Raw genomic sequence first — 23,439 nt, 5'->3', positions numbered from 1 at the left:
GTAGTGAAAAAAATTGCATTCACTTTGCGTGACGATTTTCCTCACTACCGTCACTTCGTGAAAACAAGGACGATTATATGCAATGAATTGAAGAAATAAACCCTCTTTTAATCGAAAGCATGCCCCCAAATAATTGCTAATAAGTGGATCATCGAATCAATTTGTAGTGATTAACTGGTTTAAGGTGTGCTTCTATACGTCATCAATTTCCATAATCATAATGATGGCACCTGAATTTCAATGACACCCTCCAAATGTACACACCAGCTCGTAAACTTCGCTCAAAAACTAACAAATATGTACTCATTATTCCCAAATCTACCGGAAAAGTTTTACAGAGGCTGCTTCGAAAACATGGAGCAGTATCTCACTTACCATTCGAGAATTAACCATTTCTACGCATGCTTTAGATATGTATAAATAAGTGGTGAATTAGCAAAATCACAATATAGGTATCACTTGATATCGCTGGAACTAAAGCTAATTCAGTATAAGGCGGATTGGGCTACACCCAAACAGCATGCGATTTTGCCTATGACAAGTCAGTTAGAGACCGATCCCACCCCCCCCCCCCCCCCCGCGTTCATCAATTTATGGATACGCCAACGCCCCTGGACTGAGAGATACGTGATATAGGTGCATTGCGAGAATTTGGTTACCACTTGTTTTCTTCAACCATCGTGCGTTGATCTCCCCCTTAGTAACCCGCTGTTGAAGACAAGACAGAAAATCGATCCACTCTCCACCAAAAAACAACAGTATTAAAACATTGCGTGAAAGAGCACTCTTATTATCGTCGTGGGTCGAAGATCTACCACATGAATTGAATAAGCCTGGGGGCGAGGAGGGTATCGGCTCCGTGTCGCCACGGAGTAAAAAAACACACGTTAGTGAACATTAGTTAATACATTCCAGACCATAAACACACTTTATTTGTTATAATTACGAAGGGGATGGTAGAACTGGTCCATTGGACTGTTAGACAGTACACTCGAAGAGAACAATTGTAATAATGTCCCCATTTTAAAACAAAACAAAAATAAATAAATATTAATTTATTGAAAAAAATCAACTATTATCGCAACGATCCTATATCATCAAATATCATGTGGAATATTAGTTTTAATTTAAAAAAAAAATCATATTTAGCTCAGGATTAAAGTTAAATTTCAGTTATCTTCTTACAATAATACTTTTGCCATTTCGGCTTTTCTGGATGTCTTCTATAGGCCAATAGAACGAAATACTACAAATGGAGAAAGATTCATATACAAATATACACCCCGCCCAAAACCCCCTCCCACCCAGCAACGATCACAAACGTTGATTCAGTGTTTAAATCTATTCGTCCAAAAATCTTAGTATCATACATGTTGGGCTAAGAAGACACAAGCTTGTATGTGCTCTAAATGGTGTACCCTGACATAATTTAACATCAAATCCTGTCCCAAAATGTAAAATCTCCTAGCTTGACCGGTGTCTTACCATTTGGTGTAGCCTATAACAAACTATGGAGACCGTTTTGTTTATTCTGCCGAATTATTAGAATATTTCCGGATACAAGCGTAATGCATTGTCCGACCACAATCAGTTTTTCATATTTTCAAAGTCTTGTCTAAATATTCGAGTGTAAGGTTTATCAATCAGTTCTCGATCTTATTCTCAGGATGGGAAACAAGAAAGGCTTTAGACCACAGTCACACCGCCAAACCAACTCTATCCAGATTCTAAAAAGATCGACTCTTGGCCACTCGGTGTAATGCAATGGATTTTTGTTTGTTGGGGCCGTTGTCGGTCTGGTATCGGTCTCGTTGGTGTGACTGGGTCATTGGTATGAAGATAAGATTCATCTTTACAATGTATACATGACGACCGATCGCTCTTTGAGATGACGTCACTCGAAGTGCCTAGTCATAAGCCACAGTCACACCGCCAAACCGACACCACCCAGATTCTAAAAAGATCTACTCTTTGCCACTCGATGCAATGAGTTTTGTTTGTTGGGGCCGTTTTCGGTCTGGTATCGGTCTCGTTGGTGTGACTGGGCCATTAGACAAGCAGGTATGAAGATAAGTTTCATCTTTACAAGGTATACATGGCGACCGATCGGTCTTTGCGATGACGTCAGCGAAGTGCCTAGTCATAACAGAGATAATTATGCAGCTGCTTCTGGTCCCGACCAGTCTCTGCGACCCAAGTCTCTTGCCTCCCCCCATCCCGTTCTCCTTGTATCTGCCTCTGTCTGTCTGTCTGTCTCTGTCCCTCTCTAACTCTCTCTCTCTCTCTCTCTCTCTCTCTCTCTCTCTCCTTCTCTCTCTCTCTTTCGCTATTTCTCTCTCTCTCTCTCTCTCTCTCTCTCTCTCTCTCTCTCTCTCTCGCCCCCATGTGTTTCTCTCTTTCTGTCTGTCTGTTTGTCTGTCTTTCTGTATCTCTATTTATCTATTTCTTTAACTATTTTTCTCTCTTTCGTCCACCTCTTTTCTCTCCCTAGATTTCTTTCTCTATGTTTATCTTTCTTCCTATCTCTATCTCTGTATTTCTCTCTCTCCATCTCTCAAGTAATATCCCCTCTCTCTCTCTCCTTTCTTTATCTCATTTAGTCCTTTTATCTTCAAATTCATCTTTCTTCATCTCCTTATCCATCATATTTTACTTCACCCTCTCATTTTGGTGCTAACGTACCTATTCAAACATTTAAATTGCCTACAAATTTCTCAGGAGGATTCGTCAGCATTTCGTTTTATGTGAATATATCCGCTATTGTTCAAGTACTAAGGAAATGAACCAAATCAGAAAGATTTTCAAAAGACATAGACGTGTACTATGGCACCCCTCTCATTTTCTTTATAACTGCATCACTTCGCATCATGATTGCTTATCTATTATTTCTTATCCAAGCAACATTAATGCCTCCTTTCGATCACTTTCGCACCTCTAAACTAAAAATGAGCAAAACCGTTTCATAAATGAAGCAAGCGTCGCCACATACCTGAATACCTGCATGCACCGAGCACTCAACGCTTTTATGTGGTGACACTGGGGACATTGAAGCCACTAACTTCCGTAAGCCTCGTAAGTCTTGTATTTCAATCTGAGCTTAGATTATGATCACTCATAGATATACTTCCATCATCATCTAAATCTCAGTTTCTGTTTGAGAAAGATATATACAAATCCGATGAAAACAAACAACGATTTCTAAGACACACGGATACTATCACGTGCGTAATGAGTGAAAAGAGATTCGTTTCGAGGTGGAAATATTATGCCAAGACAGAGAGAAAGTTTAAGTTTTAGTGTGTAAAATAAACAGCGATCACATGAATTGTAAACAAAGAAATCTTAGAGAGTTTCATTCATAAAGATTGTATAAAAACAATCGTGATCATCACAGAGTCGATTTAGAAGACATGGTAGTGATAACAAAAAAGATGAAGATTTTTGACATATTGGGAGAAAGTTTGATGTTGGATAGCTGGAATACATAACATAACTTGCAGGAGCTGCATTTTGAGACATATGTTTATATTCAGACGAATATTTATTTTCCAATCCGTCAATTCTATGCCTAGATTATTGAAGTTCGGATATCTGTTCATATAAATAGAATCTTTCAAGACGGAATTGAATGTGATGTCGGCATTCTGTCATGAAGAAGGGTTTCTTAGGAAAATTTCCTTCGTTATTGTTGATTGGAATGGAATATGTAGGCCAAACATATTGTCTTTTGTTTTGATTTGGTCTCATTAAAAGCTTTGAAGATAAAAACAACCTACAATGGAGCAGAAAAATTATGGAAAATTGAAAGGATTAAAAACAAGATCTAGAATAAGATGCCCAGGCGTTATTACATGAGTATTTCAATGTATTTTTAAAGAATCTTGTGTAAAAAGAAAATACACAATCCCTATGAATACCCTGAATACATCAACCGACAATACGACCATTATTACAAATATAGTTCTCTTTTCACTGCATAACACACTTCCACAATACTGGGGGATTCTGGGTAAGTAGATGTACCACTTTGCGCTGTCTAATAATGGTCCCACGCGTAGCGATTAACGTAAGGTAAAGACAGGCTCGTCCAAGTTCAATCCAGGTATGTCACGTAATGACTGTATGCATTGAGCCCGCAAGGAACACAATTGCAAACACTTTTAGCCCACTCGATGGCAGATTAGATGTAGGGTGCGAGTTGATTTTAGGCTCTGCCTATACGGTTTTAGCAGGAATACAGTCACAGGGGATCCAGGATGACCAGAACACGGTAGGGTTTACACATCATCGGCCTTTGTCAATAACAAATGGGGGCGTACCAAGAATGAGATCTTCTGAGGGGTATGTCAAAGTGTTGCATAAGAACTGATTAACGTTCTTAAATTTACCTTTTTAACGTTCTGAAATTTACCTTTTTAACGATCTTAAATTTACCGTTTGGAGGAGGAGAGACAGAGAGAGACAGAGGGAGAGACAGAGGGAGAGAGAGAGAGAGAGAGACAGAGAGAGAGAGAGAGAGAGAGAGAGAGAGAGAGAGAGAGAGAGAGAGAGAGAGAGAGAGAGGAAAGAGAGATATTGGGTTGGGTGGATAGATTGGATAGACAATCTTTTTTAATATCCCTGTCCTTGGGCTAATTGCATCCTGTCAAAATAAAAACATTCATAGGATTTCCAGGAACCCATGCTCATCATGAAACTATAAAGCAGAAGTTTGATTGACTCAATTGAATTTTCAATATTTTCTTCGTTTTGTTTATCAACATAGCTTTTGTCTTATTGTGAATTCGGGATTATGGTTGATGCCTTATAAACGTGATTAAGAAGCCTAAACATTTTTGTAATGAGATTTAAACTATTCGGCTGCAGCAATTTTATTATTTAGATCTTATTTAGACTATTACACCGGATATCTATACCCCTCTATTGTCATCGAAGAAGTTTTGTAGGTGTCTTTTTGTGAATATTTTAGAGGATAAGTGTCCGGGATCGTTGTCTGGGGGAAAATTGTCCTAGGGTTTCTCGTCCCTGAGGTCCTCTTCCAAGGGGTATTTTGTCCACCTGTTCTTTGATCAAGGGTTTTGTCCAGCTTTCGCCTTGCATGCCAGTATGCCAGTTTTTATTTATACTGCATTTATGTACTTTCTCCCACCATGTGTAGATGCCTTGCCAGGGGAGTCCGGAGTATGGATTACAAATAAGAGTTATCTCACTATCGGAATACGGCAATTGAACTTTCCTTTTGAGTTTTACTCCAGGGATGTACTTATCACCACCGCGTTTGCAGGGGCGCATCGGATATGTCGCATATGAAACATATTATGACTGTTGCGAGTGTCTTAAGTAACATATTTTAAAGGTAGCACGGTAATTTTTCAGTATCAATATTACTCCAGGGATGTACTTACCACTGCGTCTGCAGGGGAGAAGCGGATAATGACTGTTGCGAGTAACATTGTCTCAAGTAACATATTTTTGAAATTAGCACGGTAAAGTTCTTAGTATCAATGTCCTACATGATTTCGATCATGATACAAATGAGTATCCATTACATGTGTATCTAAAGCCGGTTTCTGATCATCACGATGGAACCCCTTTTTTTACCCTTAAGATCTTATTTAGATGTGAAGTTTGCTGCGTTAAAAGAAAACCATGTCCTGGTGCTCTCATCGCTTTCTAAAACAAAAACTAAACAAAAACTTGCATTGTGGTCTACATGTATCGCATCATGTCTCCTGAAATGTTTATGTGATTAAATCAACGCGGTATCTTTGGTAACTGAACTTCCAGTTTGAGATATACTTTGATTTGTCGCAGTGTGTTCTTTTCTAAGTCTGTTGTGGTGTAGTTGAGTCTATAAATATAAGTACAACCGCTTAGAGTATCATTAGTAGAACTCAGAACTTTGTTGATTATCAATGTCCTGTGTGGATAAAAGTCAAATGAAATTTGATAAATGGTTTAATTTCTGCAGTTCTGTTGGTTGTGTAGGTTCATATGAATCTATATTTACATTCATCGTGTAGATTGATTTATTGGCAATTACGTTGTCATTAAAGAAATTGATCAGTGCATGTCTCTAAAAATACATTTCATTACGCCATGTAAATATGCACTGAGTTGTAAACATGGATTGCACCAGCAACCTCTAGCGACATTCATTCTTTCATGGTAACCTTTCATGTATTTCTCATGTTGAACTTTTCCCGTGTTTGCAATGGGACATTCGTGCGTCAGTAAAGTACATCTGCAAATTCTGAGAAGTCTGCCATATGAAATGTAGATCACATGAACATAATGTAATATCTGGTATCTTAGAGTGGTTTAGAAATCGTTAGTACTGTTGTTTCAGGGGTAGCTAATCTATAATGGTTTTCGTTTCTTTCTTTTTTTGTGTTCAAATCATTTTCTTTATTTTGCATAGGATTACATTTTAGTTTTATGCTTTCCATAGCCTAATGGCTTCATAGCTTGCCATTATTTAAATATTTTTCCTCCGCTTTTCTTATAAATTGTATTTGTACATTGTATTTGTACCCCTCTATGGTATGTACTTCACGCTCGACTGCCTTCATGTACCACTGTTGGTCTCTGGCACATTTTCTTCTTTCTGTCTCCTTGCTTCCTACCCCCCTCCCTAAACCTATGTTTAACGCAAGCACCTTATATTTTCTTTCATCCTCCTCCGTGTCTACAATCCTTCTCAAGACCCTCTCTTCCTAAATATCGTTTCAGGCAACATCTTAATTTGTGTGTATATATATATATATATATATATATATATATATATATATATATTCATCTCTCATTTTGTTCTCTCAATCCATCCTCATCCTTTATAGAGCTGGAGAGACGAGTTTATCACCTGGAATCCGGATGACTATGATGGTATAGAGCTTCTCGCTCTCCGCCCATCAGATCTGTGGTTACCCGACATTGCACTTTACCAAAGGTAAGCTCTTGCTCTTGGCACCCTCACACTTGTGCTGTTTTCACGGGGGAATATTTCTTCACCATCTATGATTATTGTCTTCTTGCATTGCATCTTACCTAACTGGAACTTAGTTCATGGGTTTCCCTGCTCACTTTGCTATTTGTATCTTGAAATTGCATGTCTCTAAACTAAAAACAGAAATAATTCAAGAAAAACAAATATTACGATTATCACAAAAGCGATGCACCAACGTGCCATTTTCTTTACTCTGTAGTTGTGTTATGATATTAATATCAACTGATATATGCCATGATTTTAGTAACATCATGTAAATTTAAACAATTGATTACACATCTCTAGTATAAACATTGATGTCAGGCCACTAAATATCTTGAAAGAATGATTAATTTATATAATAAAGTAAAAATATAGTTGTACAATTTTTTTCGTAACAGAAATTTAATTGCAAAAGTAATTTAGCATATAGGAGAAAAAGAATAACTATCCAATGCATTCGTGCTTTTCGTTCTCAATCAGAATTATGCATGTTTGGATAGGGTTCAACGAGCCAATGCTGGTAATGAAGATTATGTATTCAAAGTATGTTTTCTAGGAAAGCCGCAGGGGTTTTGAGCAAGTCAATGTAGAGAACAGATGTTGACAGAATGTGATTGCAAGATGGGGCTCTAAATAATTTCATGATTAGAAAAAGAAAAAACCCATTCTTTTAAACAGTTATTCAAGAACCAGTGAAAATTGCGGAACGTGAAAATGTTGCTTTAAACAAATACCTTGTGAATATAATATATATTCACACAAAGCTCGTTCCATTACTGAGTTAATCGAAAACCGAAGATACAAAGTAGATTTAATCTCATATTCAGGAAGAAGGGGTAACAGATACACCCCTCCAAATTTAATCATTTGAAAACAGTACAAACAGGAATTTATTTTTAAGTTTCGAGGAGAAGGGGATGTACCAAAAATAAGCGCGTGTACAAACCATGCGTGATGATACGTCGACCTTCCTAAACCACAAGTAGTACGACCACATCTTCTTCTACCGAATCATGATGGGCTAGCAGATCTTCATCATGTGAAATGCGTTTGCTCGGGTATATACCAATATCAGTCTACCCTTTTATGGGGTTAACCTTTGGCATTATCAGTGACGAGGAGTAGCGCCCTGGGCACAATGACAGAAGCTTGTGAATAGGATTAAAACATATTTCGTTTCGATTGACATTGCTTTGAGGATTATACGAATGCGGTGTGTCGTACAGGGTGTCCTAGAAAAAAAGTGTGTCAGATGTAGATATTAGGTTGAAACGAATAGATATTAGATGCATCCTACGTCGCTCAAGTTAGAGATGAATCTTACACCCATGTTTAGGTGTTGCGCCAGGATTAAATTTCCAGGCGATTTAATATGCCTCTACCACTCTGTGACCTTCTTTTCTGCCTTCGTGCTCTATATAAGCTCACATATCTCTGAATGTAGTAACGTAGGGTATATAAGCACAGTTTGTTTTAAAGTTATAAAAGACGCCTATAATCACTAAACATCAATCGGTTAAACTAAACTTACCAAACATGATCCATAATAATTGTAAATCCTTGTTCCATGCTTCACCGCCCATCGCTATTCATTACACACTGTATAGCATCGGGTGAGAGTTAGCTAGGGGCTACACATTGAATCCAATCATTTAAACAGATTGCTTATATCGCGTCCAGGTAGGAGGCATAATCATGTCTTGTGTGGAAGTAAAAAGGACAATTCCAAGTTTATTGAGGTCAACATTCAACAAAGATATAATGTAGAGGTGACCTTTTTTTCCTTGGCCTTGCGTACTTTCTTTCTTCAATATGTGTCGTATGCATTTTTCCTGGTTCCGGTTTTGAATTGTCAAATTTAAAGATGTTTATTAGTATGTTTTTACAACATGAAGATATATATTTAACATTTCATATGAATTTCACAATAATTACCCGACCGCCTTTAAAACCATAATAGGTTCCGATCAATTGATTCATCTTCCTCCAAATCATAGACGGACTAAAGAACGATCGAGAAAATGATAAGGATATCAAGGATTACAGACACAAGGCTTATACTTTATCTACTTTCTACATATTCCAGTCATTAAAGGGAAAAATCCCACTGTAACAATCATACGCGACCAAATTTTAAAATCACAGGCGTATATCCCGGTGATGGGGATTAGGCCAACACCCGCTCACTTTTATATCAGTTAAAACAGTTGTTAATTTTTTTGGACTAAATCAATATACATGTAAGTGACCCTTATAATAGCAAAATTTTATCTTTAAAATGCTTTCAAAATACCCCCAAAAATGCTTTAGAGCATGCAAAAATAGCTGTATTTAAACTGCAAGCAAAAATTCGTTGATTTTTCTCACAATCAGATGTTTCGTTGTTGCATAGCAACTACCGGCAAACATGACGCAAAACCAAAATCGAAAAATCCACCTCCGTGGTGTTATTAAAGCCCCCATCACATCAAACTAGTTCTCACTACGTTCTGGAAGCGTCCTAGAAAATCATAAAACGAGTTGTGGTCGGGGTAGAATGTGTACAAAAATGTCTGTAATACGATCCTAGTTCGATCTAATACGTTCATCTCGTCTGTACCCCGTCCACAGTCAGTTCATATCAAGTTCAGATCAGGTAAATTTGCCATTTCCAGGCAGTCCAAGCCAGTCCGTAGTCAGTTTAAACCCTTTATTAACTAGTTGTACCTCGTTACCAATACGTCCAAACCCATTCTTACTAGTTCGCCACTAGTTTTTAACCCCGCTCAGAGACAGTACAACTAATCCTCATCTAGTTTTTAGTGCGTTCGAACGTGCTCCCAGAGCGTGTGCAATCCCGTCCTCGCTCGGGAGCTAAAAAACCCAGCACGTTCTCACCATTCCTCATTCCCGTTCCACTTCAACGCTTCACGCTTTGCAGATCAGGACATTCAAGTCAAGCCCCCATCACACCAAACTAGTTCTCACTACGTTCTAGAAAATGTTGCCAAACGGGCTCAAACTGTGTGCAAACGGAGTGAACGTATTAGCAACTATCTTTTTAAGAACTTCATGGACGGGCTCGGACTGGCTTGGAAGGAATGGGTGCTTTAGAACTTTGAGCCTGTTCAAAATTTCCCCCGTCCTGCAATTAGACGGAGTGACAATGTACTTAAAACAAGATGGATGTACTACGAACGGAATTGCCGTAGTATGAACGAAATTGCCGTACTTCGATCTTACTAGGAACGTGTGACAACGTGATGTGGTCGAGCATCAATTAGGAAGAACGCGCTGGGTTTTTATAGCACTCGAACCAGGACGAGATTGCACAGCACCTGCCGAAATTTCACCGATTCTTGCAGTGTAAATCGAATCTTCGGTACAATGACTGTTTTTTCGTCACCTGATTCTTCTCCTCGCTTCTGTGCGATCGCACGCAGAGTAGCGACATGTCGTACTCGTACATGCACGCTACTCACCCAATCGGTATGAGCAAACATTTTATTGGAGTTTCTAATCTATTTAAATGGCAGCCAAAAAAAAAAAAAAAAACGATTTTACAAAATGGTATTTCGGATGTGTGGGCCTAATGAGTCCATTTGGTTTCCTTCAAAATCGGCACCTGGTGGATACTCCTCTTTCCCCTCTCCTCGGAACGGATAGGAAGATATCGCAATTCTAGTTGCACTCTCTCACTGACCTCTCTATCCCCATCACCACCACCACCTACACCACCACGACCCCATCGCCATCCCTCGCCTGCATCAACATCACCTTGTTTCAACATCTACCTGGAGTACAACATCCATCTCGAGGTAGGTCCAAATCCTGTTGATTGATCAAACGAGACCCCGAGATAAAAAGAAGAAGAATTTGAGAATTCGTTTATCCCATGTATAGACAGAAAACAACGGCATTCCCCAGGTGACAGTTGTTACACACCAACTCTGGGGTCTTGATATTCAATATCATGTGATAAATCTAGCCCCGTGCATCACAGGAAGATAGTGTAAAAAGAAAAAGTACGGATGTGCAGTTTGGAAATGGTAGAAAGCCGGTCTCGATATTCGGGAGTCTTGCGGAAATGCGACGTTTTTACAGATTACCATCTTCTGTCTTCATCTTTCTTTCTCCTCAGTCCGTTCTCCTTGACTCTCTGAAACGATTCTACGCTCGCTTTCTTTTCCATTTTCTTTCTCCCATTCCCTCTTTCCGTCGACAAAGGCAATCTAGTTTATCTGTGTGTTTTTACTTTATCTATATCCTCATAATATGCTGGGTCTTTTCTTTGTTTTGCCTTTAACAGATAGTCCGTGTCGCCTCTTCGATAAATTAATTCCTTTTTCCCTTTTCGACCGACTCTCTCTCTCTCTCCCTCTCTCTCTCTCCCTCTCTCTCCCTCTCTCTCTCTCTCTCCCTCTCTTTCTCTTTCTCTCTCTCTCTTTTCCCCCACCCCTCTCTCCCTCCCTCTCCTCTTCCTCATTCTCTCTGAACCTTAGTAGACTTTTGATTAGATACTATGTCATCAATCAAAATGGACCGTGCAGAATACCATAACATAATAATATTTTATTAAACTTCTCATTCCCCTCGTACATGTCATGATATAATTACGGATAAAGAGCGAAAAAGAAACATAAATGTAAATCAAGAAGTCTTCAATGGCACCTATATTGGATTGATGTAAATCATGCGACTTTTTATGGCTTCTACAGTGACTCGTAATTTTTCTGAAGACGTGTACTAATTATATAAGGCACACACGCACAAACACACGCATATTTACAATTGCCTATGGAAATTTACCATTAAAGTGATAATATCAATCATTATACATGTATATAAACTAATGAACATTAGAATTCCTGTGAAATAGCAATCCATCAAACAGATTTATACACGAGGCCGGAAAACTTGGAATGCTTTGCGCTTATAATGTATAACTTATTGGGTCGTCTTAAGTTAGTTTTCATTTTTCACTCGCGATGTATGAAACACAAGTCATGATTATTTCGAATGCTCATTCGATTCAGACACATACCCCTCGGGATAGGTTTCCAAAAGACTGAGGAGAGCTGTATTACGTGAACAATTATGTGACAGAATGGCATTGAATTACATCTATTTCTGGCAGAGTCACCTGAAACCCTGCGTGAGAAAAAAGATCATTGCCTCATAGCAACACAAAGCCGACTATCTCACTTGATCCCCTTATCCTGCGGTGGAACATTCCCTATCCCATGATAACATGTGTCATTGAACCTATATTGTTGCAGCATCCCTGCCGTGCCTATCCAGAGAATAGTATTACTTCGTCCTTTACATGATCATTTGATAAATTATATAAAACATGGCCCAATTCTAGTGACATTTCAAGCCGTGCTCAGCTTCATACTTTTATTTAATGCAACCGAACGCTTGCAGCACTTCTTGTTAAAAAGCGATTCACCCAAGCGCTGTTAAACGTCGCTACAAAAGATACGCATTTATGACAGCTCGCATGCAAGAATGACCGGTTACTAGGCTCCACTTTAGATTGTCTGTCAACAGAATATACCCACGAACGTGTTAAGCTACAAGAAAACCTCAAATCATGTCGCTACCCTCCTCTTATGCTGACAAAAAACAAATCTTCGACATTTTAAATTGCCTGTCGAGAAATGCAACACCTTATTGTGTTTGCTTTCTAAACAGGGGATGGAAATTGTCGATGACATCATTTCTTTGTTTCTATCTTGGACAGAAATTGGCTCAATTCATAAAGATTTGTTGCTCTCTTTTCTCTCTCCGAGTGCTGACTTGAGTGGTCTTAACCTAGATTTGAATAAAGTGGGTTGAAAAACTTATTCCTCAACCATAAATCACTTGGTAAACAATTTTTGATCTCCTTCACTTCAATATGGCAGAGATTGACAGACTGATTGGAATTACAGTCTACTTTAAGACGATATAGAAAGTAAAATTGAATATTGATGGACTTTATACTCTACCATAACATCGATGTAAACAGGATTATCATATAAAATACGTGCAGGTCAAAAGGGGCGGATCCAGTATGTTATAAAGGGTAGGGCTTACAGTGTACTCAAGGTATTTTAAATGGATTTCAAATCATCGACTGTGTATCATCCTTATCACGCAAGGGATTTGAAAGCGAACATTATTGAAATGTTTGATTCCCCCTTTTCTACTAACGTGACTTTCTTTCTGTAATGACGAAATTTCTCTTTCCATTATAAAGAATTTCATTCAACTGGGGCTCAAACTAATGTATCTTATATATATATATATATATATATATATATATATATATTATCAAAAATACGTTTTCTATTTCATGGATGTTTTGTGTGCAAGTGTTAGCTAACAAAGGACCCTTATAGTATTCTTTTGTTATTTCTGCCCCCCCTTGCTATTAGAGAAATTTATTAAAAAAGTGAAATACATACACTGATTATTCATACTAGTGACCATTATTATACAGTTTTAATGAAACTATATACTATTGTATCGATTAATTTTGCAAGATTTCCTGGAAAAAAACAATGTACATTTTGTTCTGTTCAGTTTAAAATACGGTAAAAAATTGTGAAATGTTTTTGTTTGTTCTTTTATCTTGTTATTCTCATAGTTGTAGCAAGGAGTTCATCAGCTACCAAGAGACGTATGTCCTCTGTCTGTACAATGGAACTTGTGACTGGCATTTTCCCGCAATCTTGACGAGCACCTGTAAAGTGGACGTTCGCTATTTTCCCTTCGACATACAGCTTTGTGATCTCACATTTGGAGCATGGAGTGCTGACGTCACGATGGTAAGATATTCGTTTTATCATACTTAAGTGCCCTTTTGCAATCTACAAAGTCTTTATATCCTGCTGAACGAAGGGACAGGGCAATTTCACTTGATACCAAGGTGATCTGAATCAAATCAGAAGGGGAAAAATGAGCGAAACACCTTGGGATAGTTTGGTAAAATGCGGCAAAGATATTATTATTATTAAATTTTCAAAATGTTAAATATCATAACACAAATTGGCAACTCAATTATATTCTTTTTGTGTTTTACGAAATGTGTAAGCAGCATTTTCCTTCCCGAAATTGAAAAACATAACACGTTCGCAAGGGGTCTACTTCGACACAGGTATGATGATGTTTTATAGCGGGAACATTTTGAATTTCAGACACTATCCGTACAAAATCATTAGAAAGTAGCTGGAAAGGAAATCATCAGCTTAAGAATTTGTGATCTTCACCTGTGTTGCTTATTTTTCTTCGTTGAGGGAAAACTAAAAAAAAGTGTCATTTTGTTCCATAACGAAATCTTATCTCCACCAAAAATGTTGTCCTGAAACTTAAACAAAATTTAGCACGTCCGTCCTGGAGAAAAATGAAGACAGGTTCCAAGCATCGTTTTGCATCTTTACGAAACTCTACCTCCATCAGAAATGTTATCCTGAAGCCTACCCGTTGATAACATTTTGCTATTAACCCTATCGTCTCAGGACCCCCTCGGAAGATGTAAGATATCCTTATTTGGCATAAAAAGGACCTAAATGAAGGGTTTCTTTAGAGTGATACCATATCAAAGGCTCAAGACCTAGACCCAAAATGTACATACCGGTTGGCCCTGACAAGAGGGTGCTAAGATATAGAGTTAAGATTGGGTTAAGAGTGCCCCCATATGAATGATTCAAATGTTGGAAGCGTGAGGTAATCTGAAGCTCAGTTCAAGTGCTATAGCCGGAAAGAATCGCGTCTGAGCATAACTTGAGAGCATTAATGTAATGGGTTGGGTATTGGGGGAGCCAAGAAGTGAGGTCATGAGACTCCTAACCCGGATGCATTAATGTCTCCTTTAAGGCTCTACTGACCATGGTTTGACTAGGGGAGATGGATGACGACCTGTCTGTCTGTCTGGAGAAGGGGAGTGAAGGGCAAGGGGTTTAAGCCCCTCTCATTCGACAAGTACATGTCTGATTCAATACGGACTTTATCGACCATCCACAACGAGCGTCGATAGTACGGACAGAGAGAGAGAGAGAGAGAAGAGGGGAGAAAAAGAAAGAGTTGACATTAGAAAGAGAAAGAAAGAAGGGGAAAGAAAGAGAGTCCTAGACATACGCATAGACAGAGGAGACATAAATGGGTTCAGGAGGAAGAACGGGCACGGATGTGTAGTTCGTGTGTCTCTCCCCGTAGTTTCCTCAGCGGTATTATGCATCCGTGACAAATCTGATTTATAAATTTTGCAATGTTTTTTCCCGATATTTAAGGGGCTTATAACGCCAATATATTTTGTTTTTGTTTCTTAAGGATTTAATTTTTCATCCATTGGTGGACATGTTAAGATAAGAACGGAGGACATGTTAAGATAGGATAAGGACTATAATGTACTTACTAGAAATCGTCATCTGAATGCCTGAGATCCTGAATGAGGGAATTCATTCGTCAAAAAGCATGATTATCGTTTTGTAAGCTGGAATACAGTCCAGCTTATAAAATGCCATAAAACAGCAATCAATTTGCATAAAACTTATATCATACTGGTATTTAAGGGGAATTTCAGAATACTATAGCAGATGTAAACACATGTCTGAACACTGATACAATTCTAACGCTTTCCGTGAACCCTCTTTTTATAAAAGTTTCTCTCTTTCTCGCTCTCTTTTGCTCTTATATTCGTTATATATGTCTTTAACTCAGTCCTAACCTCGTTTTTTTTCCCTCCCTTTTTTTTCACTTTTTGTGATTACTGGTTTATGGTTACCGTAGACACGATGACCTTTTTTAAAACTTCATATATCTATTTGAAGAAAAGAAAATACCAATTCTATTTCATCAATCTCAACAAGAGCTTTTCAAAAGCCAACAATTCTCAACAACTCTCTCAGAAACTCCTCAAGAGTACAGTATACTCATGGTGTAAGTTAGATGGATTACATTCGTTGCCAAATAATTCCGAATCCGTATGCGATTCATAAAAAACTCTTCTCACTTACATCTTGGATTTCTTTTCCTGTTTTATTTGCAAAATGTTCACGGTGAAATCTTTCTCCCCCCCCCTCTCAAATTCAATTGACTCTTCTCTACTGTTGTCGTACAGGTTGAATTACACACCTTTGAAGTCCCCGATGACACCTCAGACGATATATTGCCAAAAACGGAGTTTGGACGCTCGAATCGTTTACCGCCATAAACCTTCGCCCGTTCTACGTCTGCTGCCCGCACAACTTTACGGAAATTAAATACACGCTCCGACTCCGAAGTAAGTCGTCAAGAAAAATATGCAAACAAGAGGTTTCAAGAATGTTATTCCTGTTATTCCCGTCCTTACCTTAAAGGCCAAGCAGGCGCGTACGCAGGATTTTTTCAAGGGGGGGGTTTTAACATTTATAAATCGGTCCGAAAATTTCGCAACGACTCAGCCAGCCGCTGAATAAGCGGGGGGGGGGGGGGGGGGGGGGGGGTTAAGAGGACACATTTTTTTTTTTTTTGGTCCCAAAAAAATCGCAACGACTCAGCCGACCGCTGAATAAGGGGGGGGGGGGGGGGGGGGGGGGGGGGGGGGGGGGGGGGGGGGGGGGGGGGGGGGGGGGGGGGGGGGGGGTAAGAGGACACTTTTTTTTTTTTTTTTGGTCTCGAAATTTGGAAATTTGACATTTTGCTCCGTTGGGGGGGGGTAAGGTCACCTTTTTTAGGTCGGCCATGGGAATAATTTTTTTTTTTTTTTTTTTTTAATAATTAAAAAAAAAAAAAAAAAAAAAAAAAAAAAAAAATTCAAAAGGGGGGGGGGGTTTAGGTTATTTTTAGGGGGGTTTACACACAAAAAATTTCCAAAGGGGGGGGTTTAACCCCCCAAACCCCCCCCCTGCGTACGCGCCTGAGGCCAAGTATGGTTATTGCATCCGTCACTAATATGAGGAAATACAGTGTAATCATGTTCATCTTTCGTATAGAGAAATGTAAAAAGTATTGTACCTGAAAATCTCTCTTCAGATTATAATGAAGTAAAAAGTGTTTAGATGACGCCAATGAAATGTATGTTCTTTTTACTTCTTCATCTAACATGAAATAAATATATCACATTGATTTTGACGAATGTTAATATATCGTAGATAATTAAAGAACAACCCTCGCGAGATCATCATTCTGACATAGTCTGAAAAGGACTAATTTTTGTACTAACTTGTCTTATTATACAAAACTAATTTATGAACACATTAAATGGTAAAATTTAATAATCATTGTTAATCAGCATGATATGAACTTAATTCGAAACGTAGAGTGAGTAACCATAAAGTTATCCGATAAGTAATATGTATTTTGGTGATGTAATTTTAAGAGAATGTTTTAACACAGTCACCACTCATATCCTGTGGTTCCAATAACTACTATATATACCCGGAATATACATAGATAAAGAAATATGAGGGGAAATGCGTGATTTTCCTGTTTGTTGAGACGTCATTGCCCTCTGTGCAAACTGCCCATTGTTGCTTGCTATCTAAGCAAGATATGGACATATTATTTCCAGACACGCCTATTGCTTACTCAAGGGGCATTTTCTTCCTGTGTTGATATTTATCTGAACTTTAGTACTTGAGTTTAAATCCCTGTAGGATCACGGGAAGACGCCATACAACGATCGACGACCTTGCGACTTCGTGGTCGTGCAAATACATTTTGTAAAAATACTGTGCCAAATTTCATGTAATAAAAAAATATCGTCTCTACTTTATAAGATAGTTTAAGTTCATTCATTTTGAGTTCTAAAGATGCATAATAGTAAAATAGGATACAGAACTGATTTCTTTATATATATTTTTTTTAATTCTTATTATTTTTATATATTTCGTTCGACATGTACATGGATTTATTTACTGGTTTGAGATTAATCCTCTCTGGCTCTCTGTTGTGTTGCTCTTTTGGAGATATTTCTTTCGGTCTAACCAGAAAAGCAGCTTTGACTGGAAATTAAATCATATGGTAATCTCTCTAATCTTTATCTCTACCAATTAGGGGAAATGTGGAAAATCGTGTAATTACATTACAATAGTGTCAGCTTTTGAGAACTTTTTCTTCCGTATCTAATTATAATTTTCCTGGAGTGGATAGACAGTGTCAAAAGCGCCGCTTTGACGAGTTATGATATTATTCGGAACGGGAAAGTACATAACAAAGTCTAAAGACACTTCTCATAAGAGAAACAATCGATACTATTAATGCTTATCATTATTTCAAATCTAAACCTAAGTAAACATTCTTGCGTTTCACAGGAGAGTCGGCTTTCTTCACCAAGGTGGTCGTCGTCCCGTCCGTTCTCCTCACCATGTTGATGGCTCTCACATTCTGGTCTCATCCAGACTCGGGTGAGAAGGTGACCTTAGCAATTAGCAACCTCCTCGCCATGATACTCTTCCAGCAACTCGTCGCCGATAGCATGCCGCCCATAGGGGACACCACGTCCGTGCTCGGTGAGTATGCATGGAGCGCGATGTGCGCGATCGCGTGTCTGTCACGGGCGGGGTTTAGCAGACGACAGGTCATTGCCATGATAAATTCTTTTTCTATTTGTCTAAGGGGCGGACTGGGACTGATGTTCGTCGGCCAGGGATATTCGTGTGACCAGCACACGTTGTTTGATCACCCGGTCCTCTAATAAAAAACTGACCCCCCCCTTAACTAAAGAAGAAAATACTGACCGGCTTTTCGGCGGAACTCCCAATTCTCAGTCCGCTTCTGCATGTAAACCTGTGTTGTATAGATTATGCAATTAGATCAACCGTTCGATTAAGTGCATACTGTTCAAGTTTGATTTGCATTGCCTTTTTGTGTGTACACATTCATATTCTATATCTGTTTAATACCATTTGATGTAATTTTCTTGCCCTTTATGGCCAGAATATACATTAACAATAACTACCTTGATTTCATACACTTTTTGTATCCATCTGTTTACCTTTTCCGGTCATTTTCTTGCCCTATATGAAAAAGCATTCTTTTTTTTAAAAGTGTGCCAGCCAGTCTATATACGTGCAAGAAAGTGCGATTTCATTGATTCAAACGTTCTCGTCGGATGATTTCTTGTTTTGCAAAAAAAGTTTGGATTGATTTTTCGCAACCACGCATACTCGTCTATAATTTACCGTCATATAGAGGAACTTCTTCAAACCATTACATGTTCCAGCACTCATTATGCTAGCTATTGATTATTGTCAATCTACCAAGCATTCTGTCCTCTCCATACTTCTCTTTTATCGTCAATTCATTTCTATTCGCAATCAGTGTCTCTCTACACCACTTTCTCTCTCTCTCTCTCTCTCTCTCTCTCTCTCTGTCACCACCTAATTTTCTCTCCATCACCCCTCTCTCTTTCTCTCTCTCTCTCTCTTCTTCTTCTTCTTCTTTCATGTGTCTGTCTTCATCTTTCTCTCCAAAGTTGAGGCGTACCATAACATCACGCACAATGCGTCTTATTTCCACAATATTCAATTTTTGTTTTGTTCTTCATTTTCCCCTTTATACATACTTTTCCCCCTCTCTTTCTAATTTGCACCCGTCTTCATTCTATTTCTTTCATCTAAATTCCCTCCTTTCCTTCCGTGTCTTCATCTAGATGGATCTCCTTTTATTTGCTTATGTTTTTCAGTTTTCTCCTCATGACAGAGCATTTTTATTTAAGTGCACTAAAATATGTCTTGAGAGTTAGCCATCAGCTTAAAGTTTCACTTATTCTGACAACCAATTACAAAACAAGCAACAATTATCAAGCCCCCCCCCCATCCCTCGACCGAGAAAACAATATCAACTATCATGTATTTGCAATCCAAGATAGATTGAGAGTTATCTATTCATTTAAGATTTCTCTTATTTCAACAATCAATTACCTTACGAATAACATTAAACATAATTACTAAACTATTCCCCTTCCCACATTTAACCACTCGGGAAACGATACCAGGCTAATATACATTGCGGGTAATCGATGGAATTATGGTATTTTAAATTGATAAATATTGAAAGCTAACCATTCGTTTTAATTTCCTCTTATTCTGACAACCCATTACATTACGAACACAAAAATAGCCCCCCCCCCCCACCCTTACCGTACGACCTAGAAAATAATACCATGTACCCATCTAACCGATTAAGCTCGTATAATATCAACTACCAGGCATTTGTAATCCGAGATACACACTGATATACAATTAAAGCTGAGGGGCACACCTGTCATACTATACGAGAAACGAAAACTAATATGGGAATTGCAAAAGAAAGAGAGAAAGAAAGAAAAAAAGGAAGAAAGTAAAAAAAGGGATGTGGACGCAGGTCATCGATACGTTGAATGAAATGCAATATGGCGCCGATTACGAACGAACCAATTCCAAATCTTAAAAACCTGTCGGATATGCGTTCGCGGTATTAATTGAGGAGGGATGAGGGCAACGACTTCTTAACCTTTCCTACCCTTCCTTTTCCCCAGATATTAGGAAAGGAGAAGAGAAAAAGATTTGTGTAGTCTTCTTATTTCTCATTTATTTCCTTTTGTCTCTCTCCTCCTGAAATACTCCATTTCAGATACCAGTGTATTGATGCATCATATGTCTTTTGTTTTCGTCCAAGCTTTTGTTTGAAAGATTGTTTAAAGATTGTGATGGTGAGTAATGTTGTATTGGGTACCAAATATAGCGTGAAGGAATGTACTGCACTGAGCGAATTAAAATATAAAGCATTCTTTTGTAAAAAGCCATCTCATCTGCTGAGAGCCAAAAAGGCATTAATTTCTGGTGACGGGTATATGTTAACACCTTTCTAGCTCTACATGTCGACACATGATTGTCTTTAGCTCGGCATTCGTAAGATATATATTATGACCATCGGCATACCACCGATCAATCAATGTACACAACTAAATGCCTGTACGAATAAACAAAGCCCCGTTCGCTTTTGGAATGACCATGCCTAAATACCATGCCTAAAGAATGATAGCTTTGTCAGACCATGAACTGCTTTATATAGTTAAGCCTTCATTGGCGAGTAGAATATTGGCGAGGGAATAATGGCACTAAAACCTATTTCACAATACCCATTGTTCTTGATTCAATTCATTAAGATTCATCTCTAATGTAAGTCGAAATAAGGACCAAAAAGTGTTCCAAATATTCAAATAAATGGATAATCTCCATAACAAAAAATCTCACATAGCTAGAAGAAAAAAAACTTAACAAATTGGTATGACATAATTATTATTCTACATAACCATTTTTTTCTTTAAAGTTCTTTTGTAAAAAATGAAAAATGTTTAAAAAAATGATATGCTAAAGATTTCTCATCCAGCTATGCCTGTCTGTTGATTGAGTGAGCATCATTATCTTATAGACATATATACAAAGATATACAAACATGAAATGAAATGAGAATAATTGCCATGTCATTTCTTTACAAGGAACATTAATTTCATCATTCAAGACAATTCATATTCTAAAGATCATTTCATAGGTCAGGTGAACGTAATATAGATGAGTTGATTATTAGTTTTCTAGTAGAAGAGACTCAAGAAACAAGTACTTTATACTACAATCCGTTCAAAAAAATAAAATCGCATTGTACACAGCTAAAAAACAAACACAATGAAATCGCAAACTATTGAGCTGAAAAGAAAACGAATGCTTTCTAACAGTTTACGTACGTCGATATTTCATGTCATAGAATTTTCTGGTGAAATTAATATTGAAAATAGAGAGTAAAGAGATTCGTAAAAAAAAAATGATGTTGATGTTGTTGTTTTCCGATATCCTGTGTTCAAGCACAGTACTTCGCCAATTCAATAGTAATAACAATAATAATAATAATAATATGTAAATAACTTTGTATCAATAATAAACATATACCTTCACATTGGCATTCTAAAACGAGACGTATACAAAATGCCACACAGTCGTGTTTTTCTTCTTCAATGTATTAGGTGAAAATAATGAAAAAGTAATCTGATTAGTTGGCGGAAAGGTTATATACCTGAAAATTATTTGTCATATATAAAAATTCATTTGAAGTAACCTAAATATATTGACGTAGAAATGTTGGTGGGTCTTGGGTTTCGATGGCGGAATTCGTTTTGAGATGGTCTGTAGGAGAAAAGTAATCACCCGGTAATAACTGCAGACAAATTGGATGTAACAGGCCATATTGGCGCACTTTTAAGCTCACTGGGTTTCACAAATGAACGTGATATTTCAGTTCGAATGTATCCTTTATTCGTCTGGCTTCTCAGTGTCTCGCATACAAATCATTTGGTCTAGATCCCATAAAACGACATATGCGTCAAGCGCTGACATGCTTAAATCCTTTTGTTGTAAACATGCTTCTTTCCTACATTTACCAGTTTTGATCATAGAGTTATTTTGAAGGAAAATGTAGTGGTATAAACAGGTTAATATATATTGGCATTAACGTGTAAACTGGTAAAGAAGTGAAAAACTGCGCATGTTTTAAACTGTGCAAAACTGAAGGAAAAAGCATTAAAAGAAGAAAAAAAGGGGATCGTAGGTTTTCGGTAAACTAAGAGGTCCGCTGTCGTAAATTTTTACGGAACTATTAGATGAGGAACAAATCTAAAATATGAAATTAAACTTATGCTAAATTACACACCATTAGTAAAGGACATTTTGTTGATTTTTACACAAAGTTGATAAATTAGTTACGATTTTTTTTCTTCAAAACCTTTCAGATATTTTACACGACCGAGAATGGCTGAAGTGGAAATCTTCATTAGATTTCCATTTGGATAACACGGGCAAGGGGCCTGTGCGTGTCAGTGTACGGAGAAAATCGATAAAGAGCAAAGTGAATAGCTAATAATGACAACTAATTGCAATACACTTCCAAATCCGTTCGGTATGTCTCATACATGTAATGGCGGTGGCGCATCCAGGAGTTGATAACTTAGGGGTTAAAAACTTATCCATTCAAATTGGGTATGCAAAATGTATGGCGTGCGGAAGACCCTTTTACAAACTGTTTCCACCCCCCCCCCCCCCCCCACTACCCGCCCCCTCCTTGGCCTTTAAACGGGGGAGGGGGCGTACACCGGCTTCTTATTATGATGGATACGCTACTGATTCGACTTGTTTTTCAAAAAGGGAAAGGAAGACGAGGGTAGAATTTATGGATGTGGAAAAGCATGATATGATTGTACATGTAAATTGCAAAAGTTGGGAATGGCGTTGGTCGAGGAACATACATGACGTGTAGCAAGTCAGATGAATGCGAACAGTAGAGTTGAGTATGTAATTGTAGACATGGAAAGATTCAATTTTTCTATGACATGTATGGGGTCTGCAGTGTGTCATCCTTCCCTTTCTCTGAAACACACGCACGGACTTAATCTTGCATCAAACTGCAATCGAAGTGTATCGATAATTTCGGATTTTAGGAATACATTTACCGCCAAAAATTCAATCAAAACGGAT

The 23,439-nt window shown here is 38.0% G+C and overlaps 1 protein-coding gene across 1 annotated transcript in view; it reads left to right on the top strand.

The window, feature by feature from the left end:
* LOC577442 (neuronal acetylcholine receptor subunit alpha-10) overlaps positions 1–23,439 on the top strand; it is a 74,144-nt gene that overhangs the window by 40,745 nt on the left and 9,960 nt on the right. Inside the window, 5 exon segments of the mRNA XM_003726215.3 lie at positions 6,840–6,949; positions 13,602–13,782; positions 16,074–16,169; positions 16,172–16,235; positions 18,247–18,444. Coding sequence (XP_003726263.3) covers positions 6,840–6,949; positions 13,602–13,782; positions 16,074–16,169; positions 16,172–16,235; positions 18,247–18,444 — 649 coding nt within the window.

This window comes from Strongylocentrotus purpuratus, unplaced genomic scaffold, assembly GCF_000002235.5.
Source record: "Strongylocentrotus purpuratus isolate Spur 01 unplaced genomic scaffold, Spur_5.0 spur5_scaffold_5, whole genome shotgun sequence".
NCBI lineage: Eukaryota > Metazoa > Echinodermata > Echinoidea > Camarodonta > Strongylocentrotidae > Strongylocentrotus > Strongylocentrotus purpuratus.
The sequence above is the reverse complement of the archived record's forward strand: the minus strand, read 5'-3'. Positions and strand labels throughout refer to the sequence as shown.